Source organism: Pagrus pagrus, assembly GCF_965226575.1.
Source record: "Pagrus pagrus genome assembly, chromosome: 19".
In the NCBI taxonomy this organism is placed as follows: Eukaryota; Metazoa; Chordata; class Actinopteri; order Spariformes; family Sparidae; genus Pagrus; species Pagrus pagrus.
In genome coordinates, this window is record NC_140203.1 from 23,827,788 (window position 1) to 23,855,426 (window position 27,639).

At 40.2% G+C, this 27,639-nt stretch overlaps 1 protein-coding gene across 2 annotated transcripts in view; it reads right to left on the reverse strand.

Moving 5' to 3' along the window:
- Window positions 1-973: 973 nt before the first annotated feature.
- The window catches only part of onecut2 (one cut homeobox 2), a 35,407-nt gene continuing 8,741 nt past the window's right edge, over window positions 974-27,639 (reverse strand). The window contains exons 2-3 of one of the 2 annotated variants that reach the window (XM_084382670.1): window positions 13,131-13,226; window positions 974-1,272 (exon numbers count right to left, since the gene is read on the reverse strand). In XM_084382670.1, coding sequence (XP_084238796.1) covers window positions 983-1,272; window positions 13,131-13,226 — 386 coding nt within the window. In that variant the 3' untranslated portion in view covers window positions 974-982. The remainder of the gene's footprint in view (window positions 1,273-13,130; window positions 13,227-27,639) is intronic. The other variant, XM_084382671.1, reaches the window with a different exon arrangement.

A 27,639-nucleotide genomic window follows, 5' to 3' on the forward strand; every position in this document is an offset into this window, starting at 1 on the left:
TTTGTGAACCTTACGGTTAAAATGGGAGACTGCACAGCCCATCATCATCCATCGCTGAGACATTTTCTTGAGCAAAACCCCCAACAGACTGATTTAGATGAATAAACTGTTTGCCGAAATAATCTCAATGTAAGGTCCACTAGCTTTTCCCAAGCGCACTGAGCATACTCTGTCCAAGATAGTAATTGGGCCTTATGCTAAGATTATTTCGTGAAACTACCCTTTCCAAGGTCGAGGGTGAACTTTAATACTCAATTGTCAAATGTTTTTTCACCGGGAATAGGCCCCTCATGCATCTTTGGTTTTTGTTAAAAAAATAGATTTAAGCTGCACAAACTGACCTCCTTTTGTCAGCTACGAGCTTCCTAAATTTGGCTGTGCAATCTCCGGAACCCGACTTCAACTCGGCCCCAAACAGATGCTCGTGTCATTGCGATCTTTGGACGTTTGAGGGTCAAAATTTCGACATAATTTTCTATCTCATCCCAGAGCTTCTAGCACATTCTGCAGTCATAAAGCTTTCATTGGTTTCTTGTTTTGTTGGTTTGTTCCTAGCTTATATTGCATAATAGAAAACATACATCGTCTTCTAGTCTTTGGTATTTGGGCTAGTGTGTCAGCGTATTGTCCTACAGGAGACGTCAGCAGTGAAAGTCTATGATTCAGAAGTTTTTGTTTTTTCCCCAGTGAGGTCTTTATGTTTTATAGTTTACCCTTCAGCTTTTTTATGGATTTATGATGGATTTGCAAAAGGCGGTTAGGCTACAAACAAGTCGTCGCAGTGAGCAGCCCCTCTCTCAGTTTGTCACCCTTGACAAAAGCAAAACAGACAAACAAACAAAGAAAATGTAAAAAGTTTGGTTTTCCTCCTCGCTCCGACCGGACGGAACCGCGACCCACACCCTCAACCCCTCCATCCCTCCCCGCATCTCGACCACCCCGCCCCACCCCTCCCTGTCGCTTCCCTCCTCGCTATCTATCATCACGCTTTGGTACAAGTGCTGGACGCCGAAGATTGGCCGCCGGGGCTGGCTCCGTCGTCTGTCCATTTGTCCAGGCTCCGGCGGCGGGCGTTCATGAAGAAGTTGCTGACGGTGGTGAGTTCGAGGCCCAGCTGCTGTGAGATGGTGAGCTGCATCTCCTTGGACGGTCGCTTGTTCTCCTTGAAGATGGCTAGCAGGGTGCGACGCTGCAGGTCAGTGAAGACCAGCCGCGACTTCTTTGGCGTGCTGTTGCGGTCCTTCGCCGTGTCCTGCTCCTTCCGTTTGCACGCTGCGAGGAGGTAAGGGGGAGGGGAAGGGAGACAATGAGAGTGGAAAGCATAGGAGAGGAGGTGGGGTGAGGGGAAGACAGGGAGAAAATAAAAGTGTTAGCGTTGTTTGTACTGTTTGAACAACAGTTCAATATTGGAGGAGGATTTGGCAGCATGTTTTAAATGAAACACAAACAGAAGATCTTGTTGACAGAAGTTCATGTTCCTGTGTACATCTGATATCTGTTTACCTGCTGTCTGTCTCTCTGTCTGTCTGTCTGTCTGTCTGTCTATCTGTCTGTCTGACTGTCTTTGCTTGTGGCATCCAAAACTTTACTAATACAGTTCAGGTATTTCACTAATTAGGATACAACAGAATTACATGAGAAGTAAAATGCAAATCCTGACATGCAGTGTGAGGTTTGATGATGAGCTTTTAGTAATTTAGCATGCTTTCACCTCTAAACTGTTACGTTCATTTCTACTAAACACTAAACAACCAGAGACTGCCTGACATTGTGGATCTTAGTCTACTTTCAAGCAAACTTTGGTGCAGACCAACCACAGGATGTTATGATAGAAGATATGTGATCTTAGCATGAATTCAAAAAGATCAACTCCTGTTAAGTCCATCAGACAGACTGGGATGCCCTGGCTTCTGGGTTAAGAATCACATTGTCCATGTTTCCCACCTGCTGGAAAACCATTTGTGACATTCCCCATGTCTCTGTCCTCGTTTCTAACCATCAACAGCCCAATAAAGGCAAAATAAAATATCTCTTAAAGAGTTAAACAGAGGTGTGTTGTGTATTTTAGCAGGTCCTCATTAAAACTGAGTGATGCATAGCACATTTACCATCTCCTCTCTGCCTCTGTTTCATCCTTGCTTCTACTGGTTTGTCACTGACGTATGATATATGATGTCTTGTTGCTGGCTCCACTAATAATTCTCATTTTTCTCATTCATTTCTCGCTGACTTCTTTCTGATGCGGAGAAGAGAGACGAACTCTAAGGTATGAGGATCAGTTGAGTGCAGCATGCACTTGCTGTCAGTCAACAGAATTAGATTTTCTTCCTTTCTTCCTTGTATGATGTCTATCTGCAACCAATAACACCTGTATCCAGTCTCTAATCACACAAAATCCCTTTGAGTGTAATAACATCTAAAATGTCTGTTTGGCAGCACATCACCCCCCCTCCCTCTCTCTCTCTCTGTCTCAGTATATTACACAGTATACTCAAGCAGGGGACTTGTTCATTTTTAACAGGGGGATAGACCTGCTTCATTTTATTCACCCCCTGCGATGAGCAACTGACTAATGAACGACTCTTTTGGTCCCATCCCCCCACCCTTTAGCTAACTAGTTCAGAGAACATTACAGATCTGAGACGAAACTGACAGAAGTGCAGGACTGAGAGAAAAATAGGAAATTACAAATCTGTCTTCTACTTCAGCACCACTGACTGCAACATTGGACTTATCAATACGCAGCATAGCTAGGCCACTGATAATTCAGACTGGACTGGACTGTCCATGAAATCTACTAGGGGATAGAGTGGGGGGATGCATTTTGCTAACATGGAGGATGGCATCCCTTCTCATATGTTCTACTGATGAGACTGAATCATTGTGACATTGCAGTAACAACAGGAGTCACTCCCAAGGAGACAAGTGGCGGTTGATTTACATGGCAGAGATATGTGAAATATGTTAAACTGTTTGCTTCTGTTGTCATTTTCAACCATAACGGTAAAATCATGATACATTATGATATACTGGTGCCTTTTTGTGATCATAAACTTGAAGGAAAACATACCAAAATGCAACAACAATAGTAATAGCAGGCCCTCTAATGTGCTATCTGTTGTATCTCAGTCAGTCAGTGAGGAGGAGGAGGAGGAGGAGGTCTGGGTGCGTTTCATTTGATTACCTCTGTGAATTAAGTATGCATGAGTCTGAGCCCGGCTGATCAGTACGAATCAGGTTAAGGACTCAATTCAGTCACAAAACTATTATGTAAGGGGAAACTATCCTTGCTGTAAACACACACACATACACGCACGCACGCACACACACACACACACACGCACACACGCGCACACTATCATCCCTCCCCCCGTCTCCTCTCAGCTCTTGTCACAGCGTTTAATGGAATAAACAGCTTTGTGTTTCTCTGCTGCTCTTTGTCTTTGTCTCGTGATAGATGGTTAAATAGCTTCAGGGTCTTCCTGATAAACGAACGTATGAGGTTTACACTGAGTGAGAGAGTCAAACCAGATATTCCATGTTTTCAAAGGCTATCATGTTTTATCAACTGGAAATATTCCACATGACTATTTGCTATCTTTAGACAGGTTTGGATCTCCACTCTGGTCTTCATGGCAGCTTGTGTGCACCTGATGAATTTGTAAAGATGAATTTGCCAATAACAGGTAAGAAATATCCCAGAGATTTGGGGGGAAATCTGACGTACTTTAAAGTCAAAATGACTTTTATTCTGAAAACACTTTCCATACATACTACATACATGACCTGCTTTGAAATTTTCACCTTTTCTTTCACAGTCCAGCTGGCTAAATGAAATGACTCGAATGCAAATGTCCCTGGTGATCATTATATAGGTGGTGTTTATAATAATATTAATCATCCACACCATCAGGAGGCAAATGTTTGTAGCTGTAATGTAGTCTGCCGCTGACAGGTGGCACTATTGATCTCTGAATATGAAGAACACTGAACCAGGAAACAAGATTGGTTTAAAATATATAGTCAGTGTTTGTGTGTGTGTGTGTGTGTGTGTGTGTGTGTGTGTGTGTGTGTGTGTGTGTGTGTGCATGTGCACTGGATTTAAAAGTGCTTTTCAATTTGTTGTTACTATTTATACAGATAGTGACACAAACAGATAATCGGAACATATCATGTAGTCAATAGAAGATCATCAACATGAGACCTAGAGCTGTCACAGTTTTCTATGTTTATTCAGTCTAAACCACAAACGATCTTGGACATTGGACCTCACTATTTATTGGACGATCTTTGTGATGAAACATCTGCCTGTGGGCTGAAGTCTATTTCTATCAAGCTGAACTGTTAATAACAGCTTCTCCTTTTGAGTGACTCTTTTTCCCCTCAGAAACCCAAATATTTCCTCTTTAACTTATGTTACAGAACATTATTCAAACAGGGGAGCACATAGCAACAAAGTGCTATTTTCACCTCTGCTATTAAATCTCAGAACCCATTGGCTATCGCCCAGCCTCTGGGGGAAACAGCCAATCTTCTGGCGTAACCAGCAGAAATCCAGATAACAGATATCCATGCCAAGACTTATTTTTCCGCACATCCGACATTGTTTACACTCCGCTTAGCAAATTTAGATGTGAGACTGTAGTTAAGAGACAACTTAAAAAAACTACAGAATGGCTGTTCATGCTGTTTTATTAACTTGTTTATATATTTGTATTTTTTAAATCCCTGCACAAATGGTAATATAACAATTTTTACTTGTACATAAATGTTCTGCATTGACTTTATTCAGACATGACTGCTTCTTATTTTATCATTTCCAACAGTGCACAAGCATAGAATGACAAGACATTAAGTTAGGACTAATTTAATTTTGCTAACATGCCATATGTAAAGCATTCTGCTGGATAGTCATAATTTCATTCATGCAATTTGCATGAATGAAGACGAAGTATAGGGAGCCGGCACCGGTCTGGGTGTACAAGGCTTTTGTTTTGCATTGCAAAAGGGGGAATAAAAAATATACTGATCTGAAAATGATAAGATATCTCTCTTCTCTATTCAAATGTTTCAAATAGGTCGACCAGTAAATAATGAAACAATGAGTACTGTTTCAAATATTATCAATAGATTTTTAAATGTACACCTTCCCCACTCGGCCTCTCCTGTTTTCTGCTTACTGTAGCTCGATGAAAAGCGGCTCAGCAGCAGTTCACCCCAGACAAAAAAAAAGTGCAGACATCTACGTGTAAAAAAAAAAAAGGAGCAATCAAAATCACCCACCCACACACACACAAGGCGCAGTCTGCCGTCAATGGAGCACGCTCGAGTGATTCAATCAGGCTTTTTTTCCTCTGGCCGAGGTTACAGTGAGGATGAAATACGCAATTATATTATTCAAAAGGGGTTTACCGGTTTGAGGAGGGGTGAAAACGGGGAGGGGGAGGGATGGCTTTTCTTTAAAGGTAAGGGGTTGAATCAATGGGATCAATACAGCAGGGTACCTCTGTCTTTCATCAGCTCTCTCAGTCTCTCCCACAGACATCAATGTGCTGCTAAATGCGTCTCTAACTGCAAACGAGATCAGCAGAAAAATTTGGAGAATCACTCGTCGTTTCTTTCTATTTTTTTCTCTCCATGTGAGTCCCCCGTCAGGCTGCTCTGTCACAGAGTGCCTTCCTCAACAAAGACATCACAACTACGATCACATGATTATTCCCCTCAAAGCACAGTCGTATTTATATCCTCATCTGTGCAGCCATTATTGAAATTCTCATATAAGCATCGACAGCACAATATTTATCATGATTTTAGTGATCATTATCGTCTCATAATAATTATTTTAATTAGGACTGGATATTAATCAGCAATACTCTTGTGGTACAGACTAAAATTCAATCAAAAACTGTCGGTTGGTATCAAATGTCTGATCAGATTCATAACCCTTTAACCTATTCTCAATTAAATCGAAATTTTGGCAGCTTTATATTCTTTTCTTTTTAATCATAGAGGTCAACGTTCTTGTTCTGTGCCTTGTGTCTAATTGTGTGGCATTTAATTAAAGTTGTTTTGCAAGTGTGGAGACGAGCCTTGACATTAAAACAGTGAAAGCCCCACAAAAGAAGAGGTAACAACTGCTAGCTGGTTTAGTTTTGTCCCATTAGCAACCAGATTGCGAGGCAAACTTGCCAGAGGGAGATACATGCTGTCTGAAAAAGTTGGCAAGTGGCAGGCTTATAGCCACAGTTCAGATATGATGAGCTATTTTCAAGTCAGGTGTCACAAAAAGGTTTTTTTTATTTCAGTTTATAACCTGGGTATTGTACTGTTATCAGCACTAGTGTCAAAAGTGTTCATAGAACGCGGAGCCATAATCTTCAACAGTGAGAAAACCATCAGAATCATGTTAAATCCTGTTAAAGGAACAGAGTAACATTTTAGGTCATATGCTTATTTGATTTCTGAAAAGCAAGTTGAGGAGATCAATATCAATCTCACGCCTGTGTGTTAAGTTTGTAGCTTACAGAATGTGGTTAGCCTAGCTTAGCATAGTAACTGAGGAAGAAACAGTTAGCCTGGTTCTGTCCAAAATCCAAACATTTGCCGAAGTTCATCGCTTAAGCTCGCTGATTAACACGTTTTATTGTTTGAGTTGTTTAATCTGTTCACAGACGTGAATGTGAAAATAACAATTTGTGCTTTATGACGGAGTTCAGTGCAGTTTTCTTTCGTGTACACAGCTGCCTCAAGTCCTGTTGTCACGTGAGGCTGCCACATTTGATACCATCATGCCCGTATGGAGAAAGAAGACAAAAGCTGTGCACACCGATTGGATATGGTGACCTGTGCTGTAGCCAGAGATGCTGCACAGAAGTGCTGAGAAGAAGGAAGACACTTTTCTTTATCAAGAAACTTAGTGAGCATTAGATGTGTATAAAGGTACTCTGCTTCCAGGCTCGATGCTAAGCAAGACTAACCAAATCCTGATTCCAGCTGTGTGCGTAAGACACAAGCATTACACTGATATCAATTTTCTCATCGCAGTTCCAGACAGGAAATGAGCTTAGTCCTCAAGATGTCGAGCTATTCCTTGAACATCTTCATTGGCATCATTTTCTTTGCGCTCTTAATCCCAATCTATTGTAAGCAAAGTCACCAGTGTATTCATTCTCATCACATCACAGAAACCCTCTCTGCTGTTAAACTCACTCTCATCATCATCATAATCACCTTTATTATCCTGACACCAAAGGCAATCACTCTCATCACAATCATCACTCTCATTAACCACCAACAGAATCCTCATTAATAATACTGCATACATCAGTAATTTTCTCATCTTCATTATCGTTGTCATCACTGTAACTGTGCTCATTGTGTTCATCACATTATAATCATAATCACAATCATCGATCTGTAATAATGTTCACCATTGCTTCCCTGTCAGCCCAGCCCAGTTGCTAGAATATAATTTGGGCATTTCTGCAAACCACAGATATTATACGTGTCATACATGCCAGGTTGACATTTCTACAAAACACGTAATATCACATTCACACATGAGCTGATTTTCAAGTCAGGAGGTGGAGGGGATGGCAGTAACATCATAGAGACTGCTGCCAAGCCAGAGACCACGCTTTAAGACAGTGTTTCGACATCTGTAATCCTGAAACCACTGGATGTTTTTAACAAGATGTTAACAAGAAATTTCCAGCCATGTTTGTTGTGACAGAACTGGATATTGTAAGCCAAAACACGATCTTCCTAACTCTAACCAAGTGGCTGCTGTGCCTAAACCTAACAAGACCACAGCATTGTCACAACATGAAACTGAACCTAATGGAATGTAAAGTTGCAACACATACTCAGTTTGCAGATATGTACTTTATATGTCTTTCATCATCAAAACCACCATCATTAATATGATAACATTAAACCAGTATGGTTTATACCATACTGATTAGTATATTCAGTTCAGCTTGAAGATTTGGTGTTAAAGATTTGTTCTGGCGTGTACTGAACACCTACTACGTACTGACCATAACTTTACTTAAAATGTCCCGATCTGACACAGCTGGGTAATGTTACTACCCTACGTACCACCCACACAGTATCTGATTGGCTTGGCTATTTCTCTGAACCAGGGGTATTGATTGATCTTATTGATATTATTGATCTTAAACTTTTGTCTGTAATGATCACAAAAGTAGGACTTTAGATTGCCATACAAGAACAATGCTAATTGTTCCACATGGGGTAGTGTTAGGGTCATGAACTGGTGAGGTTTTTTTTACTTTTAGCAGAACATCATGTATGTAGCAATCAGGTTCAAATCTAAGTTTTTAAACAAGCTAGAAAGATTAACTAGTCAGCAAGACATGGAGTTTTCAACCAACTTATGTAGCTAATGTTGATGCTAGCACAACAACAACATTGACATGTGTAGTGAAAGTATCAGCAAATTACAACTTGAAAGTTGATGTAAACAGTATTAATAGGCCTGTAGTTGCTAATTAAAGTACCTCTCACATGACAGTAAAGCAGCATTTGGCTATTCACGAATGAAACAGTTCATACGTCTGGAACCAGGCTAAATTATTGGTGAAAGTATCTTTTTTAGTCAGACACAGGAATGAAACAAATCTGTTCACATCTGTTGAGAAGCAAAAGACTTACATTTTAAAAACACAATCAGCTGGTAACACCAACTGCTGGCCAAGAGGTCAAGTCTTCCAATATGGCAGCTGAGAGGCATTATTTCACCTTAAAGCCTCTTCTCTATTTACTTGAATGGGGTTGAGTCAAGTGCTGAGCCTCAAGAGCTGGTACCACTCACAGCAAACACATCAATGTATTATACAGAGGTTTTAAGACTCAAGGGCTGCTAAACATCAATAGAAACATCAAGGTGATGTTTTATTGAAGCACCCATTGCAAGTGAATACAGAGAAACAGAGAGAACAAACAGAGCAGAGAGGTTAGGAGGAGGAAAAGAAATGGAGAGGAGAAGATGGATAGCAGCGGAGAAAGGGGAAAATAGAATTAGGAAGGATGATGAGGACAATGGAGATAAGAAAGAAGTTCGGTATAAAGGAAAATGACAAAGACTGATGAGAGATGGAGGAAGAAAAAGGGAGGTTGATGTGGAGAGAAAGGAGAGAAGGAAGGAAATGAGGAGAAATTACAATATGCTGTGATGAGGGAAAGACATAAGGAAAGAAAACGGAAGAGAATGATGATGCTCTTTCAATGACAACTCACTTTAAAGTTCTTTAGTAGAAGATTAATGAAAAAAATAGTTTGATAAGTTCATCTCTTGCATCAACCCGGAATTAACTGCCAACTAATTCGCTGTCAATCGACTGATCAGTGAAATCACAACTTGTTTCAGCGCTAGTTGTAATAAATACTTAATTTGTAGATAGTTCATGGTGATCAACCACTCCTTATATAGATATAGATATACAGTAATAGACTTTTAATAAGGGATCCCTCTGGGCTCTATCTAAGGCCCCAATTCTTTTCAGCTTGGGGCATTCCATTATTGGAAAACACATAATCAATTTCTATAGCTATGCAGACGCTACCCAACTGTACATCTCCAGAAGTCCAGATGACTTCTTTCGACAAGTTGATTCATTCATTAATGATATTAAGCTATGGATGACAGAAATTCTAAAAACTAAATCAAGATACATTTGAGTCAAGATCATTTGAGAGTGGCTGTCATAAAGCCACCGTTCACCCTATTACAAGATTTTGAAGCTGTTATTTTTAGGTAAAAAAGTTACATAATGTCACTTTAAGCAGAGGTGTCATAACTTTTTCATGTGGACGGCCAAAAGTGACACTTAACAGTTGCCACGGGCCAAAAGCAAACATCTACAATAATAAATACAACCGCATAAACATTATCATAATTTTTTAATATTATTTCTTTTTTTTGCTATAAACATCTGGAGGACCAAATTGAACCTTATAGCATGCCAACTGTGGTCTGTGGGCCTCAATTTTGGGTGGCACTGACATAAAGCATTTTGTGTTGCAATGTGCTCATGGGGTGTAATAAAGAAATAAGGTTCATTAAAAGTGAAAGTTAAAAGAGAGAAAGTGAGTGAGCCAGCGAGCTTTGGTTTCATTTTACAGACAGGGAGAGAGAGAGAGAGAGAGAGAGAGAGAGAGAGAGAGGAGAAAGACGAGCTCAACAGAGTCATTAGAGACTGTTTTCATCCTCACCACAAAGATAGATCACAGCCTGGAAGCTTTACCATGACCGCCTCAGTCTCCACAGTTGCTGATGGACACAAAACAAAAATTCCAACAAAAATGGAGGAACCACTCACAAAAATGTTGAAAAAAAAAACGATAAAATGTACAATGTTGGTCTGAATGTAGACGATTTGATACATGGACTTCCAGTGAGAAAGGGTAGCTAGTAGAAATGATAGCGCTAACCCAGACTATTACTCAAAGGTAGTGAGAAATGAACTGTGAGTGTCCTATACCATCAATGTGTACCACCATGTGTAACATTAGCTTAAAAGATAAATGAATAACGTCATGCGTGCTAATGTTAATGATTCAATGTATGAAATCAAGGTACACCAGACACTCCATATTTTTTAAGGCATGTTACATTAGCGCAAAAACTCATATTAGATCATATCACTAGATGCTAATTGCTAATTATGCATTCTGTGCTGGCAGAATGGGATATTGAACATTTTCCTCTTTTAGCATTTTCAAGGCGCACACCTCGGTCTATGTCTGTGATGGCCAGACACAGACAGTAGGAAAAGAGAGCGACTGAGATGAAGAGGTAGAGACTGAGTAGAGTGAGAGATGAAGAGACGACAGAGAGCAGAGAGTTTGGGGATCAATATAGCTGAATGTAAGGACTCTACACACTCAGACGGACAGGCTTCATTTTGGAAGAAAAAAAATATTAATAGCACAAAGGGCTGCCGTCAACTCCAGAGCCCTCTCTTTATCTGCCGTCTCTTATGTTTCTCTCTGTGTCTCAGACTCTCTTTGTCCGTAATTTAGCATTTTAGTGCAGATTTGCTTTTTCTTTTGTCTACTCCCTTCGTCACTTCCTCTCCCTCTCCTTCTTCCAGTTTTCTTTTTCCTCTTGTCTTTTGTTCCTCTTGTTCTCTCCTGTCATCCATCTTTTGCATCTTACTCATTTTCGCTTTCATCCTCTCTTTTGTCTCCATTATCTCTTTTACTCTCCGTCGTCGTTCTTTTTCTCTATTTCTTCTCCCACTTCGCTTTTCTTCCATCCTGTCTCCTCGCCTCTGTCTCCTTCCTCTCCTTCATCTTCCTACCCCTCCTACCTTTTCTGTCTCTCTCTTCCCTCCCCTTTTCTCCTCTCTCCATGTCTCTCCCTCTTGCTTCTTTCGCTGTATCTTTTTTTTATTGCACCATTACCACTTAAGCCCTGGTATCCATTACACAGAGGGCATATAAGTGCAGGGTAAGTACTAAAGTCGCCCTTCAACATACACTTCACTGCTTGTGTGTGGCGCCACATTTGGATGCTTCGACACTCCGTCATGAGCCGGCAGGGCTGAGCGATGTTTTGATGAAATTGTTAATTAGCTGTGCATCGTTACATTGCTCATGTGCGTGATGTTATCGTGATGTTGCAGGTGAATTCCCCCCCACGGATAATTAGAACTGTAGACTATCTTTTAAATTTGACTACTGCTGCAGGCTTTGAACAATACTTTAAACGCCGCTGCGGTCTACAAGTGTTGAAAAGTAGTCACATGGTCAGTCGGCTAGTCAGCTAGTAGAATGCAACTCAAAAATATACCAACACCTTAAATTAATTTAGTGTGTGATTTGATGACCACATCCATGTAAAGATTGGTTCCCTATAAACCTCTTATTCACTTTGCTATTCAGTCTGCCGCTGGGCTGGATTTTTTCTGGACAAATGAAGGTCCAATTGTGGCACGAAAGACGCGTGGTGGTCTTTGTGCACCTAAAACAACAAAAGGAATTATTTTCCCAGGTCACTATCCCTAGACAACCACTGGAATAACTGTGGAAAATCTACACTGCAAAAGAAAAAGAACCTCGCTGATGGAGGAGGCAAAGAAGGTGAAGAGGGAGAGTGACAGAAACCGAGGTAAAATAAGACTGAACGGACGTCCATTTGCTCAATGCAGAGCGCTCCGGTGTTGTGTCAAAGTTCTGTCAAAGTTCCCCTGGTTCATATGTGTTTCCTTTGCTCATTAGGACATGAGATGGTTCAAACCGGGCATTCTTCAGTTAGTTACAAACCGTGCTTACTTATTAATACAACCAAGTTTTTCTTCACTCTGCCTTTCTCATATCACCGAGATTGGGGTTTCCAGGTTTTTCTTTCAGGTTGAAAATCTGTTCGAGGCAGGTGATGTGAACACATGATCTCACAAATCCATCTCGCCAGGCTTAAAGCTGTGTGCTTGTTGCTTAAACCACACTGGTGGGACACTCAGCCTCCCGTAGGGAACTACCTTTAAAAGCTTTTATGAAGTTTTTCAACTTAATTCAAACAACTATTTGAGGATTTTCATGTTATGTGGGCAGCCTTACCTAATATATCTTTTCATATTGCACATTTACATGAACATTGCACAGTCATATGCACACAGATCCATCTAGAGTATATAGCATTTCTATTCTATTGTACTTTATCTATTTGAGTACATTTTTATTTTCTTCTTTTTTTTTTTCTCTTAGTCCCGGGGATCAATAAAGGTACATCTTATCTTATCTTATCATGTACAGTATATAACATTCATAATGTGTATATTAATGGAGTTCTACAGTAAAAACAAAAAAGGGATAATGTAATAAATGATGCTATGGAGTGTGATGGTGAAATGCAGTTGATGCATTCTTTAAATGTCCTAAGAAATGATACTGTTACTTCTTAACGTGATGCCTTTTCTTTGGAAACAGGATGATCAAGCAGTGAGGTATCAGTCTCGACAGATGACAATGGTTGGGTGACATCACTCTCATTACATATCTAATTTCAGAATGACATTATCTTTTCAGCCATTTTTAACATGTTGTGCAGGAAAAAAATATGTTGTCATGAAAATGGGGACCAAAAGGACCATGAAAAGACCAACCCATGTTGTAGCACGATAATTCACTCTGGAGAAGACTTCCATGTTCCAGAGATGCCACAACTGTCAAGTCAGCAGATCTTTGTTTGCTTTCTTGGCCTGTTTGGAGAAATAAGCGTATCAGTATGTCAACAAGCCACACCATCCCACAACATAAATAAAACTATAAATGAAAACTTGATTTCAGGTCTGTTATGAGTTTTTTTTTTTTTTTACATCCCATTTTCATCTAAATGACATGTTCATTGATCCTCGTTGCTTGACGATGGTGAGAGTTTTACTGATGATTCTAAGCTTTACATTCAGCAATTTTCTGAACATACAGTCAGAGGCCGACTGACCATATAATATTGTGTTAGTTAGTCAGAACGGCCACCTTATCGCCACATACAGTATTGAACAAGTAATCAAGCTGCCACCAAGCAACATCAACATGGAAAAAAGATATTTAGCAACAGTTTTAATCAAAATTAATCAACGGGTTCCACCAAACATACAATGGCGCACCACACTGACATACCTTGTATCACCAGACTAAACTGGGTTAGACCAGAAATGTTTTAGATGGCTCCTGTTACAATGGCCGATACTGGTTAGTTATCATAATGGAGGAATGATGGCCAAAAATATGAAAATATAGTTGTAAAATCTTTACATTCTCTCCAGTAGTTGGTATAATGCAGTATGTTACAGTCTGCAGACTTCATGAGATGCCTAAGGTCAGCATGGCAGCTGGGCAAACACACTTGATGCATCATATCTCAGCACTTAAACTCACACACACAGATATATAGAGACACGCAGCATCGTAGCAATCAGCACTGCACTATGAGCTTGTGTGTGTGTGTGGTTGTGCTTAATGCACATCAATGCTTTCCTCCTTCCGTTTTGAGAAGATAACCGGAAATGGAACAACAGATTAAAGACTCTGCCTCTGTTTCTCTCTCTCTCTCTCTCTCTCTCTCTCTCACACCCACCCCCACACACACACACACACACACACATCCAGAAGAATCTCACAGCATGAATTAATCTACAGTGCTCCACTGTACACCTGTCAGATGAGCAATAAGGCAACACTAGTGTTTATCTTCATATTAATTACTTGTTTCTACATAAAAATGAATTCTTTAGTCTCCAAAAGGTTACAAAATAGTCTAAAATTCCTGTCATCTCCATTTCCAGAACCCAAAGTTACACCTTTAGTTTACCTATGTTTTCAAAATCTTTTATGTTTTTTTTTTTATCTCAATAAAAATACATTTGGTTGTCTAAAATGTTGTACAGGCATTCATGAGCCCCAGAGGATGAATTGTATTGACTATCCTTTGACCTCTCCTGCCTCTATGAAGGGGACATTTTTGTTTTTTAGTGAAACATCTTGACCAACTCTGGATGGACTGTTACTTATGTAACTTCAGTTAAGAATGTACCTAGGGCAGGTACATAACTTCAGTTGTGTTATGTATGTGATGTAATGTAACTATGTTAGTAAATTGAAGTTACCCACCACCTACTTTTGCTATTACACTAGACATGACCAGCTCTCTCCTGGTCGAAAGCCCTACGTTTGTTTGACCCAACCACCTGTCCCTGACCTCCTCCCTCTGCATACTTGTCACTCTTTACACTACTTCACTTGACCTCCTGCTTTGCATCACTACAGCCACCAGAGGCTGGCATGTTTGGACGTTAGCATTTATCCTAAAGGCAGCACCCTAAGTACAGTCTCATAGAGCTGCTTCAGTAGTCTTCCTGAAGTCACTTTGATGATTAACTGAATTATTATTGAGAGTTATTGTAATGACTGCACATTTAAAATAAGTGTCTGTACATTCACTAAAACATATTCAAATACATTAATCATCTCTGTGTGTGCACAACAAACTCTTGACTCATGAACTCATGCGCTCATAAACCGTAGATCCGTGTAGAGCATGGACCCCTTGTATATACTTTAATGGATATGGCTTCTCAAATCTTTTTTTTGGCTTCGTAAACCAACAGTGAATTCCTCCCACAAACAAAGCCTGATAAATCATCTCCCTCTGTACCATAGAGCTCCATTATTGCCCAAAAACATATTAGTGTCACACTGTTGCACTGGGTGACATGATCCATCATTACCATGACCACACACACTGTTGTTTATATTGCCTCAGTCCCACATGCACTGTCCTGCTGCCCCAAACACTCCCTATTAGTGTGCCAAATGAGTATTAATCCGCCGCTGAAAATAGTCCCCTACAAAAGCACAATTTCTTCTTGTTTGAGTAACATTTGTTAAAAACTACAGAGACCAGCAGTTTTAGGCAATGATTAAGGCTTTTTAAAAAATGTTTCTGTTCTCCCATTATATTCACTTTTGTACGTCCTTCACCACATCACATATACAGACACATGGATAGATCTGTTTCTATGACTGACTGCATGAGGAACAAAGGGGGAGAGAAAGTGAGTGTTCGGTGTGTACCCACTGACTCAGTGTGTGTGTGTGTGTGTGTGTGTGCAGAGAGATGGTTTATCAGTGTATTATCTGTATGTCCACACGGTCTGTGGTGACATCACCGGACAAAGGTCTCACTGCCCACTTACACACACACACACGCACACACACACACACACACACACACACACACTGTAATGTATCTTCGGTTGTTTACCAGGAGAAAGGGGCTGACCAATCACAGCTCCTGGCGACTCAGTGATGTCATTGAGCTGATGAGGAAATGGCCTCAGAGGAATTTGATGTCATCCACCTCTCTCTCCCTCTCTCTGTCTCTCTCTCTTTCTTTCTCTCTCTTCTTCTCTCCTTTTCCAGTCCATCCCATCAGCTCTGCTTCTCCTTAGTTAAAGCAGTGTGTCATGAATCCAGGTTTCAGTTGTCAAGTTCTTCTTATTTGTGTTGATAATAAATACAAATGTCATCAGACCCTGTCTGTTTGACTCATTCTTTGATCGCTCACTCTAATTTATAGACGTTGAATTAATGTAGGAACTGGACTGAGAGAACGTATGGAGCAGTGGTGTCTGACCTTTCTGGCTTGTGACCTCTAAAATTCAATTTAGTGCGCACGTGAGTTGTGAGCAGTCCAACCAAAAGAGTGATTTCTCTTCATGTTCAGGGTTTTTATCGAGGCCTGAAGAAATAAAGGTATCAGAAACTCCAAAAGAAAACAGCCCCTCAAAAATGGAAGATACATTTTATTTAACAGAAATATCCTTTTATCCTGTGAGTCCTCAAATGTATCCCCTTACCATAACAATGCATGTGAGACCACATAAGCACCGATTCAACACATTGCACATAGTGTACAAGCCATTGTGGGAATATTTGTGGTCACTATATAGTGCCAACCAGCCACCATTAGGACATCAACCGGCGATTGCTAATATTATCGCGCAGGTGTGTGTGAGAGCCGGAGAGTCCCCAGTGGTGTGTAGTCCCAGATGTGTGTGAGCGGCGAGTTCACTATGTTCCAGCTTTTAGTCTAATAAATCAACAAATTAAATCACAAAATGTCAAGAAAGAAAATATTATTATTGTGAATTCAAGTTATCTTCCTTCATCAAACTAGAGGTAACTTAATTACCTTGCTAACTCATTGTAAAACACACGTCATTCAGACTTGACATAAACAAAAAATAAAACCCAACCAAACTGTCTGGCCTCACTGCCTCCCTCTGCCATTGCTGGCCTCTCACTCCTGAGCTAGCTCGCTGAACGAGAGTCATGACAGCAGCAGCTATCACTCATTTTTACACGACAGGCCATTAAATGACCTAAATAAAATGAAGAAGAAAAAAACAGTAATGGACTAAGCCAATCAACAATAGCCGATACATTTATCCTATCGCCCAACTCTACTTTACACCTAGATTTAACACTTAAAGCTGCTATAATCAATACTTACTAACCATGGATCACATAAATGTGGAAGGGGTCTCTTATTGTTACAAACCTACAGAAATGTTATCACTCTGCAGGGTTACATGCTGGCATTCCGACATCCCAAAATTCCGACATCCCAAAAGTCCGACATACCGTCATTCCGACATGTCACCTTTCCGACATACCACTATTCCGACATGCGAACGTCCCAACATTCCGACAAAGTTTAACCATAATCCGCAACCAATAACCCTATCCCTAACCCTAACCCTTTTAAAAGATGTGTTGGAATGGCAAGACATTTAAAAAAGAAATAAATACCACCATTCTGACCTTAGGAGGCAAAAAATGTGGGATGTTTCATTAAAGGTTTAAGTGTTGCCATTCCGACAATTAGGGCCTAATGTCGGAATGGCGTTATGTCGGAATGGCAGTTGCCTCCCACTCTGCAGTCCCCCGCAGCTCTTATCACCACAGCATACAGCTGTTCTCAGCAAACAATCACAATTAGCAAGTAGCTAATATAGCAGAGCATTTATCAGCTTTACAGCCACATATTTCCCCCTGGAGTTGGTTGAGACCAAAAACAGAGCTAATGAGAGTGAATGTTGGACTCTCATCAGGTGAACACAAACAACTTATTTAGATTATATGCCACTTACACAGTATATCACCTGTGGTGGTATGTCAGTGTTGTATTCACAGCTTGTTTCCACTGCCCTCAAGCTGTAAAATGTATAACACCATGTAACAAACAGGGAGTCGTTTTGGAACCAGCCACTGACTCTATGCCAACATTATACTTCCTGTTTACATTGCCCAAAGCATTATGGGAACAATAATGCCAAAACTCAAACATGTTTATCCTAATCAGATATAATGTGTTTCAGACTTACTGAAGGTTCATGTTACTATTCCCCATGCACTTATAATGATGACTCATAACTGAGCGGAATATTGTCCATGCATTTTTTTTTTTACAGTATAATGTCACATTAACATGGTTGTTATGTCCCTGGAACACTGGTGTGCTCCTCTGTTTATCTGTATATAGATTTTGCCTGTGTGTTGAAAACCTGTGTGCACGAAAAAAAGACTTATTTTGACTAAGAAGTTCATTGAACATGTGGATTACCAGCCGACATGTAAGGTCGTGGTATTTCTGTTTAATCTCACTTGCTTTGAAAATAACAACTTTAGAGCCGAGAATCTTTTGAGGAGCGAGCGAGGAACCAGTGACTTTAATTTAGTTTCTTGTATGATATTCCTGGGTGTTACAAAAGTCATTAAGACATGCAGCGGCTGCGCTATAAGCTTGTCAAAAGTGAGAGAAGGGTTAAATGTCTCTGGGGATAAAGTTGAAAAAACTTCAGAGAAAACATTTACTAACCTTTAACCTGCTAAATGTTGACAGTGAGGATAAGTCAGAGTGAAGCTCTGTTTGGACATCACACACACACACACACACACACACACACACACACACACACACACACACACACACATGCATGCACACTGACAGACTAATGGATGATGAGTTAACCGGCCTCTCAGTACCTTTTCTTATCAGTTCTGTTTTTTGGCAGCCTGAAGCCGTCAGCGCTCGGTCTCACAGCACACAGCTCCAACAGAGAACAAACACAGGCAGAAAGATAATCTACTCTGATCAATAGATTGTATTGTTATCGGGGATTGATCAAAAGGAGGTTGGGCAGCTATAAACGGACATCCTGGCAAACCGCTCACCGCTGTGTTTGTCTCCAAACGATCAGCGGCAAGCGATACGACTTGATCAGGTTTCCTACTCGGAGAGATGAAAAGCAGCGAGGAGACGGACACACAAAGTAAAGTGTTAAGTGTCTCCATACTTTTGGCCACTTAGTGTATTTTTTTTCCCATACCCCTTTCCTACAATGTTTTATTGTTTAGCTTCTTCTTTGTCACCAAAGATTAACCTTATGGTATATATTTTTTGGGTTTTACTTCATTATTTCATTTTTGCTGTATTTCTATCATATTTTCTGTCTTTCACTTCCAACGTGATTCTGCCTGCTCTGCCCTGCTGAACCTGTCCACATTAAAGGCTGTAATATCTACAATTGGATCCCATCCATCCAATATGAAACATAATCCAATAACAGACAGATTCAGCTTAATGAATCCAGTTATGTGGCACAATCAAATAGAGGAGGATTTCCTTCAAATCTATCCGTCTGATACACATCAAACTGGCTGCTTTTAATGCTTTTACCACCAAATCTGCAGGAGGTGAGCAAGAGAGGAAAATGAAGATCAGTTTGACTATGAAAATGTGCTTTGTTTTCTGGGTTATTTTTGGGTTTGGTCTGGACTTAATAATCCCTAACAGTACACATGATGAGACAAAAGAAATTGTGTAGGTCAGATAAAAAAAACAAAAAACGCTGCAAATAAGTAACTGTAGGTCACCAGGTTTGCAAAGACGACTAGCACACTTTTAAAATCTCAACCAGTTGTCTTATGGCCTTTGCACGTGAAAAGCGGATTGGTACGGTAGCCCTGAGAGCTCAATTTACTTAAGACAACATGGGCGCACAGGCAAAACACAAGCAAATGTGCGCAACAACTTCACTAATTTGACACAAATATGCAGCATTTAGAAGGAAACAATAAGTAAAAGGCAGGCAGAATAAAAGACATGCTCCATTCAACAACACATGCACAGCATAATGAAACACAGTGCAAACACAGACACCACAGAAAAGTACAGATGACACAAACACATAGTACTGTCCTCTGGAATTATGTTTACTTTGGACAGATACACACCTCATCATGTAAATCCAGTGCCACTGCAGGAAGTAGTGTCTTTGTATGTCTTTGTCTAACAAGATATGGCATCATACATTCAAAATGGCTGAAGGAAGACAAGGTGAACCAAGAACCTCTGGAATAACTGTTAAATCCTCTTACTGTCAGACCAAATTGTTTAAACTAAGTAAGGTGTTTGAAATATTTTTATTTATATTATTATATTATATTTTTTGGATAGTTTTTTATTGTAACTAAAAATACATCTGTTCACTCAGTGCTTGTCTGCCTATTTAGCTTACCCCTTAATTTGTATGTTTTATTCATAATTATGATGAATACTGAGTGTTGAAAAATATTGTTTTTTCCTGTCAGGTTTTCTGAGAATTAAATGATTGATCAGTCATTCTTGAATCTCTTTTTAATGCACTGCAGTGGACATCTACGTAACTCCTTCAAAATAACATCTTGAAGTCATTGACATGATCTTTCAGAGTAAAAACAGATATTAAATGTTTTGTTTGGTTTTTTTTGTTTAAATGTTTTAATTTGTGATTTAATAGTTCATACATAAAAGGACTAGAGACTATGGTTTGTCATAAAAATTGCAATTAATGTTTAAAAAGCCCATAATCACTTTCTGACCGTAGTTGTCATGTGCACAAATTATAGAGAGATCGTATTTTCTGTTGTCAGAGTTTCATTACGGAATACTTTGCATTCTTTACAGACCAAACTATTACTTTTCAATTACAGCGGTATTAATTTGCATACAGAATTGCACGTTAAAGTGTTTGTGTTATTATTATTACTATCATGAGCCATTCAGATGCAGCTTCTCTCTCTGTGTTGTATAATGTCAGCTCTCTCTCCCCCTCTCTCTGTCTCCCCTCCCTCCCCCCATCTCTTCCAGGAACTGGTCTGGATCAGGTTCCTGCAGATCAATGGAGATCTGGGTCCGCACCGTTTACGTTATCGTTGCCAGTATTAATGCTCTTTTAATCTGCTCGGGATTACAGCCATCGATCCACATCATCCATCTGCACGCACTGCAGAGCCCGAAACTGCTGCTTCACACATGCACACACATTTGAGAAAAAACACACTGACTCCCAGACGGAGAGAGAAACCAGAATACGAGAAAACAACAACATGAGCAGAGACAGGAGCAGGAAGGACAACAAACAGAATGTGTGTCCACTTCCTTGTTTGTGTTCAGTCTCAGTATCTGACCATCAGAGTATTGATCGGTTATAGATACACACCAGCACATTTACATACAGAGAACTGTCAGCTTGAGCAGCAGGGAAATCACAGACTAGATAAAAATGACACAAATTCAAATGGTCTTTTGTATGCAATTTGTGAAAAATAATTATTTATTATTAAAACGTCTTCGAAGGATATCATTATTTTTATGAATGAATCATTAATTGATTGATTGATTAATAAATTAATCAATCGCTTTTTTCTAGAATCAAATTTCGTATAACTGAAAATGATTTTAATTATTACAGGATTTACATATCAGTACAAACTGCGAACGTGATGATAAAAATAATAATAATCTTTCAGTTGTGAATATAAAAGCATTTCACCTGTATGTGTGTGTGTGGCCATTAGTTGTGTATGTGAGCGTATATATTCAGTTTGTTTGAGAGTTTTCAGTTGTGTATGTGAATGTGTTTGGTACCGTGTGTATGTGAGAGGTAATTCTTAATTATGCCCCTAACGGCCCCTCATACATGTAAATAGAATCAATTGTATATACTGTATGTATTTGTTTGTCATCCTCAGAGGTGAATACAGGATTTTCAGTTTCAGTTCAGACACAAGGTCAAACCAGACCTTGTGTTGATTTCCTTTGTGTTTTTTTTTAATACTGTTTGTCTTATGCCGTAAACCCTGCCTGCTGCCTGACAGGTCTGTCCCGCCTGTCGTCGTTCATTACGCCTACGGACAGAGTTATTTCAGCAGCGTTGCGACACCAATACTAATGAACCTGAGTCAGGGGGGAACAACAACGGAGCAAAGATAGAAAGACCAAGAGACAGACAATTCAAAAGGAAATAGATATAAAAACCAGACTTAACAAATGAACAGTGACAGAGAAGAATAAATGGAATTTAAGAGTGCTGTTCTGTTGGCTCAGTCTATTTAAATGCGTTATATGTGGCTCATATAAACATCAATGTTTATATGAATCAATCCTGAGTGATATTTGAGTCATTGCTTACAAATGATCAGCCTCTGTGCTACACGTCCCCTCTAAACCCAGAACAACCCAAACAAGGCCTCAGAACCGGACTGTCTTGTTCACCTCCGTTCTAGGTCAGCGCTGACCTAAATTGTTACCAGTCTCTCTCCACTATTGATTGAACCTGAGACTCTGACACTGTGGGCAAATACTTACTGGATCGTTGAACAAGTCTGAACACATTGGTTTGTTTTATTGTTTACAGGATAAGACCGTTGATGTGCATCATCATCATATACTAAGAAAAATTACATTTCATAAACTTTCCTTCATATGGGCAATTTCATAAATCCAAATATGCCTCTGTGTGAATTCATGAAAAAAAAGTATTGAATTAAACGCTTGGTTTCAGATATGAAAAGGGGCTTCTTTTCAATCAACCAAAAGCAACCATTATTCAGCCAATCAACATGCAGCTAATGCTGTATCATAGGCAACTGGACTTGTTTCAGTTAACAAGTCCAGTTGCCTATGATACAGCACTTAGAATTACCCTGACCGGGATGACTGAGAAAGTTCAACACACCACTGATAATAATGTGTTTTCTTTCTGTGATGCTTTCTTGCATTTTGTCCAGTCAGCCATGTTAGCTCCTGGGTTAGCACCTCTGGTCAGTTTTTGACAGATTCAACCTGTCCACATCAAAAAAGCGACCAATTCAGTGAAACCAACTGTGAAAGCAGCTTATTACGACCTAACGTTTCTTGTTAGGCAGCAACCTCTGGTGACCGTTTTAATTTTAATTTTAATGCCAGCAAAGGTGAAAGTCAGATAAAGTAGTATAAATAGCAAGAAAGTCCACATACCTAAAGTTACATACATAATCTAGTTATTTTAACCCACACCACAATGTTTTCCTAAACCTAATGAAACTGTGAGGGTACAATAAAGGTACAGTATGCCTGTCGCTGGTACACCGCATCTGTCATGTTGTTATGTGAACATGTGATATACAGTATTCAAACTCCGCCCTCAGATCATAACGCAAGCTTTCCGATAAAAAGTCACCAAGCCCAAAGTTTGTTAGATTTAATTCCATCATTATGACATCTCCGGGGTTACTTTGTCTAATCGGACTATAGCTCCTCCAGAAACACAGAAAACATTATACAACTGTTGGGCCTACTAACCATGACAAATAAACTCAAGTGGATGTGTAAAATCAGTGGAGGGGCCCTTTAAGATCCAATAGTTTCTTTGTTAAAGTCTTTACTAAAACAGATGGGCACCATCATTTTTAAAATAACATGACTCAAACACAGGCAAATACATGTGTTGGGGACTTTTTACTTAGGCGGATTACTACAGAATTCACTGTAATTGTTATGCTCCACAGTCTGAGCAGGAGGGAGAAAGACTGATGGAGAAAAATTACTTCTGGCATGTTTATTCTAGTGGGCAGACACACGAAACAACAGGACTGGTGGGAAATGTAGTCTTTAATTTGAGAAAGATGAGGTTTTTAACAATATCACTGTACTGAGATATTACCACTAATGCACTGCTTTCAAAATACATTTGGTAAATTGCGTGAAAAAACTGATTTGGTCCTTTAGGATGATTCAGAGTTGCGTTCCTGTCCTCCCTGCTGCTTTGTACCTGTGTGTGTGTGTGTGTCGTATTGTGTAGCTCTGACTGATTGTGCCGTGTGTATTCTCTGAGCGCTCCGCCTCGATGAGCTCAGAGTCCTTGTGTCACGTTTGATTTGACCACCGTAATAAAGCGGCGACAGGACCATTTTCTCCTCTGAACCCCAACCGCTCAGCTGGCCCCAGCAACACTTCTACCGCTCCAACACCGCCAGGGCGCCGTAATTGGTGTAGACAGTCTTAACAAAAAATCACTACGCTATTCCTCTGATTTTCTTATTGGGCGCTACAGTGAAGGTTGTAGATAGTCTGAACACACAGGGCTGGTGTTTGGAGTTTACAGATTTGATAAAGAGCTTGGTGCTTTGCTGAATGAATATGATGCAGTCAGAGTCTCTACATGGATGACAGACAAAGACATGCAGATGTGTAACTCTATTCTATTCCCTTGTTCTCACCTGCAATGTGAGTTAGATAATGGCATCTGATCTCAGGTCTTTTAAAACGGGTATTCATAATTGCTCTTGGTATTTCTATAATGCCTGCATTGTGAGCAAATCTTAATGTGCAAATTCAGTAGGAGGAGCTGAGGGACAACAAACAGTGTCTCAGGTCAAGGGAAGCAATGTGGGATACTATTGATATCACTACAACAGGCAAAGCGATGGTCACATGACTGGCAGAGAGGCATTTGTGTCTACCTTTCATTAGCCTTGTTAACCAGACCAATGTTTCATACAGGGTAAAAAAGATAATCAGAGTATGGCTGTAACTAATGATTTCAGAGATAAGGGTGTGATATGCTAGCAGTGACTAATGTAGCCTCAAGCATCTTGAGGGATGAGGAGTGGGCAACAGAGGTCTGGTAAGATCACTTCTGATGCACACAGATTTTTTCCATTTTCAAACTTGTGGTCAGAGACTCTGACTCAAATGACATCACATGAGGCACTTTATCAGACTTTACACAGTTCCCCTTGAGCCACAAAAGGCATTATACGGCTTTCTTTTTAACATTTGCCGTAATGCAAAAACACTTTGTCATGTCTCAATTTCCAGCCTCCAAAACTGCTCCTAACAGGACAGGTCAGAGATAACAGTTTCTATCAAATCTTCTCACACTGACCCACAAACAAACATCAAAAGTCTCCTCTCAGCAGCCTGAAATCCATTATTACAGATCGATAGCAGCCTGTGAATATGCAGGAGGTCAGAACAGAAACCCTGAAAACGGACACAAACTGTATTCCCACAGTCTGAAACTGTAAGACCAAACACACACACACACACACACACACACACACACACACACACACACACACACACACCAGAGTAACTGCTGGTAATCTGTGTCATAAAGCAGGGTCCGGCTCATAAATAATGCACTGTGTCTGCTTGCAGCAGGATGCGTAAAATGGAAAATATTTAGGCTCAGTCATTCAGATTTTCAGCACAGTGTGACTCAAGGTGGACTCTTCTCATTCTATCTCATTAAAGATGGATCAGACCAGTGATAAAGTATGGTTTTGTTATTGTCTACAAACCCCATGAAAAGACCAACACCAACAATGAATGTATCCTATACTAACTAGTACTGTCTATGTATCCCTGATATACAGCATCTTCTTCATCTGTGCCATTTTAGTACAAAAACTATTGAAATCACACCAATGAGTCATGTTCCTTAATTCCCATGGAAAGCTCTAGAGCATCTGAAAGTGCATAATAGGTAGGTTTCTAAAGCTGGGGTTGGTAAGATTATAGAAACCTCACTCCAAAAAGGCTGCCTGGTGCTTCAGTTAGCATACTCCTACTCCTGTAGGTGTGTGCTTTGTGCTAAGTGGGTTAGCTTGGCTCAGGGGCTGTGTGCTCTGTGCTAACGTTAGCCACACAAGAAGTGTGTTGGCGCCACAGCACTTCTTTTATTGGGTTGAGTGTTTGTGGTACTCCATTTGCAACTGAATGACAGTCTGTCACTGTCGCTGCTGCTCGCTGGTTCTTTGGCTCACTGGCTGTGTGCTTTGTGCTACTGAGTTAGCTAGCATTTGCTGTATACTATGAGCACAGCGAATCTTTGTCATCACTAAATGTATCCAAATATCTCACGTTTCACTCACATGTAAGAAAACACCCAAAATTCTCATGTGAACTTAAACAAGAACATGTACGGCTATTGTTAGTACTCACTGCTGTCAAGCTAGCATGTTAGCACTGGAAAATGAGTGCACTCTCTCTGTCAATCTTGTGCCACCAGCTTGCTAATAGCTTTGGCAATACATCCGCCTAGTTTTGTGGAGGACTCTATGAACGCATGGGAAGGCAGGTATGAAGGCAGACAGACAGGTAGCCTGTCTAATGTCTTCATGGGCTGATTGAGTCGATTGGAGAGGCTTATTAGAGTCCTGCAACAGTCACAGATATTGGATTTTTGTTCTTTTGTGAGAGCGTTTGACTTATTAATTGCCATCCTAAAGTTGATGATTTTCTCCAAATATAACAAAAAAATGCTTCTAGAATAACTTACCCTAATAACAACCCTAGCTTTAATGTGAAACATCTGTAGGAAGTGCTGAGCTCATTGGTGATTTAACAGCGACCAAAAAATGGCAAGGTAAAAGCTATTTGAATAAACGTGTCAGTTTCTTAAAAAGAAACACAGAGAGTAGCAGTGTGGTGAGTGTGATGACTTGGTTCACTGATTGAATTAGTGCTGTGGAAATGTTCATTATACTGACTTAATCATGTAAACCATTATAGGACAGGTTCATTCGCCTCTGTTTTTTACCCAGCGTTTACTGGTTTGTGCTGACCGAGGCTCCTATCTGTACTCCACCTTTTATACAAGCTATTCAATTCTAACACTGATTTTAGCATCGTTGTCTTTTCATCCATAATTCACTTGGAGTCAAAGGCAGGCAGCATCCTCCGACGGAACAATGGACTCCTCCTCCTCTCTCTCTTTCCCTCCCTCTCTCTCTCTCTCTCTCTCTCTCTCACTCCCTCCATTTTGCCTGGTTAACCTGGCTGCGAGGTGAAGAAGAAGTGAAGTGAGCAGACCGAGGCGGGTCACGCCGAGATTCCCATCAATAATTCATCAGGCCGCTGCTGCCTCTGCTCCTGTGTTCAATTCCCCCGACGATCACATAATACCTCCCCCCAAAAGAGACGGGCAGGTCCAAGGGAGGAGAGAGATGGCGAGAGAAAGAAAAAGATTAAAAATGAGGTAGAGGGAGAGGAGAGGGAAGCACGGAGGAAAAAGCTCCAGAGAGACATTCAGAGATGGAGAGATTTTCAAGCATTTGTCTTGCTTTGAATACACTGTTTCATGCCAATTGTTGTCTTTTTCTTTAAAAAATCTTTGTTTATCCTTTACTATAAACCTCGCAAACCCTACTTTGGTGATACTGTGCTAAGACTACATGGCTAAAAGTATGTGGACAACAAATCAGATCTCTCTGTACCCGAGAAAGAGCCAATTTAGGCTCAAAATATTGTTCTTTCTCTCTTTATTTCGAAAGGGAGCTTTTAACGATGCCGTCGTTAGTCCTTGGCAGGCAGAAATCGCTCAAACATTACACCCATATGTGATACTTGGACGTGCCATTCTGAAACCATGAACATTTATCTGCAGCTATAACAGCCTCCGCTCCACTGGAAAGACTTCCCATAAGAGTTTGGAGCCTGGCTGCAGGGGTTGTTTTGTTTTGACCAAACCAATCACAGTGACTGATGAATTTGCCCCATCATCGACGTTGTAAGTCGACACAGAAGCTGTGATAGCGGTTTCTAGGAGTACTTAACATGTACTACGTAAAAGATGTTGATAGACCAATAGATGTTGACGGTAGGAAGATGACATCCTGATTCTTAATCACACCTAAAAAACTGATTGGTTCATTGTTTCTCCAACTGAGTTTGAAAAGCACATTAGCATATCTTTTTGAATCAATGAAAAAATTGGAAATGCAGACGATGATTAAGAG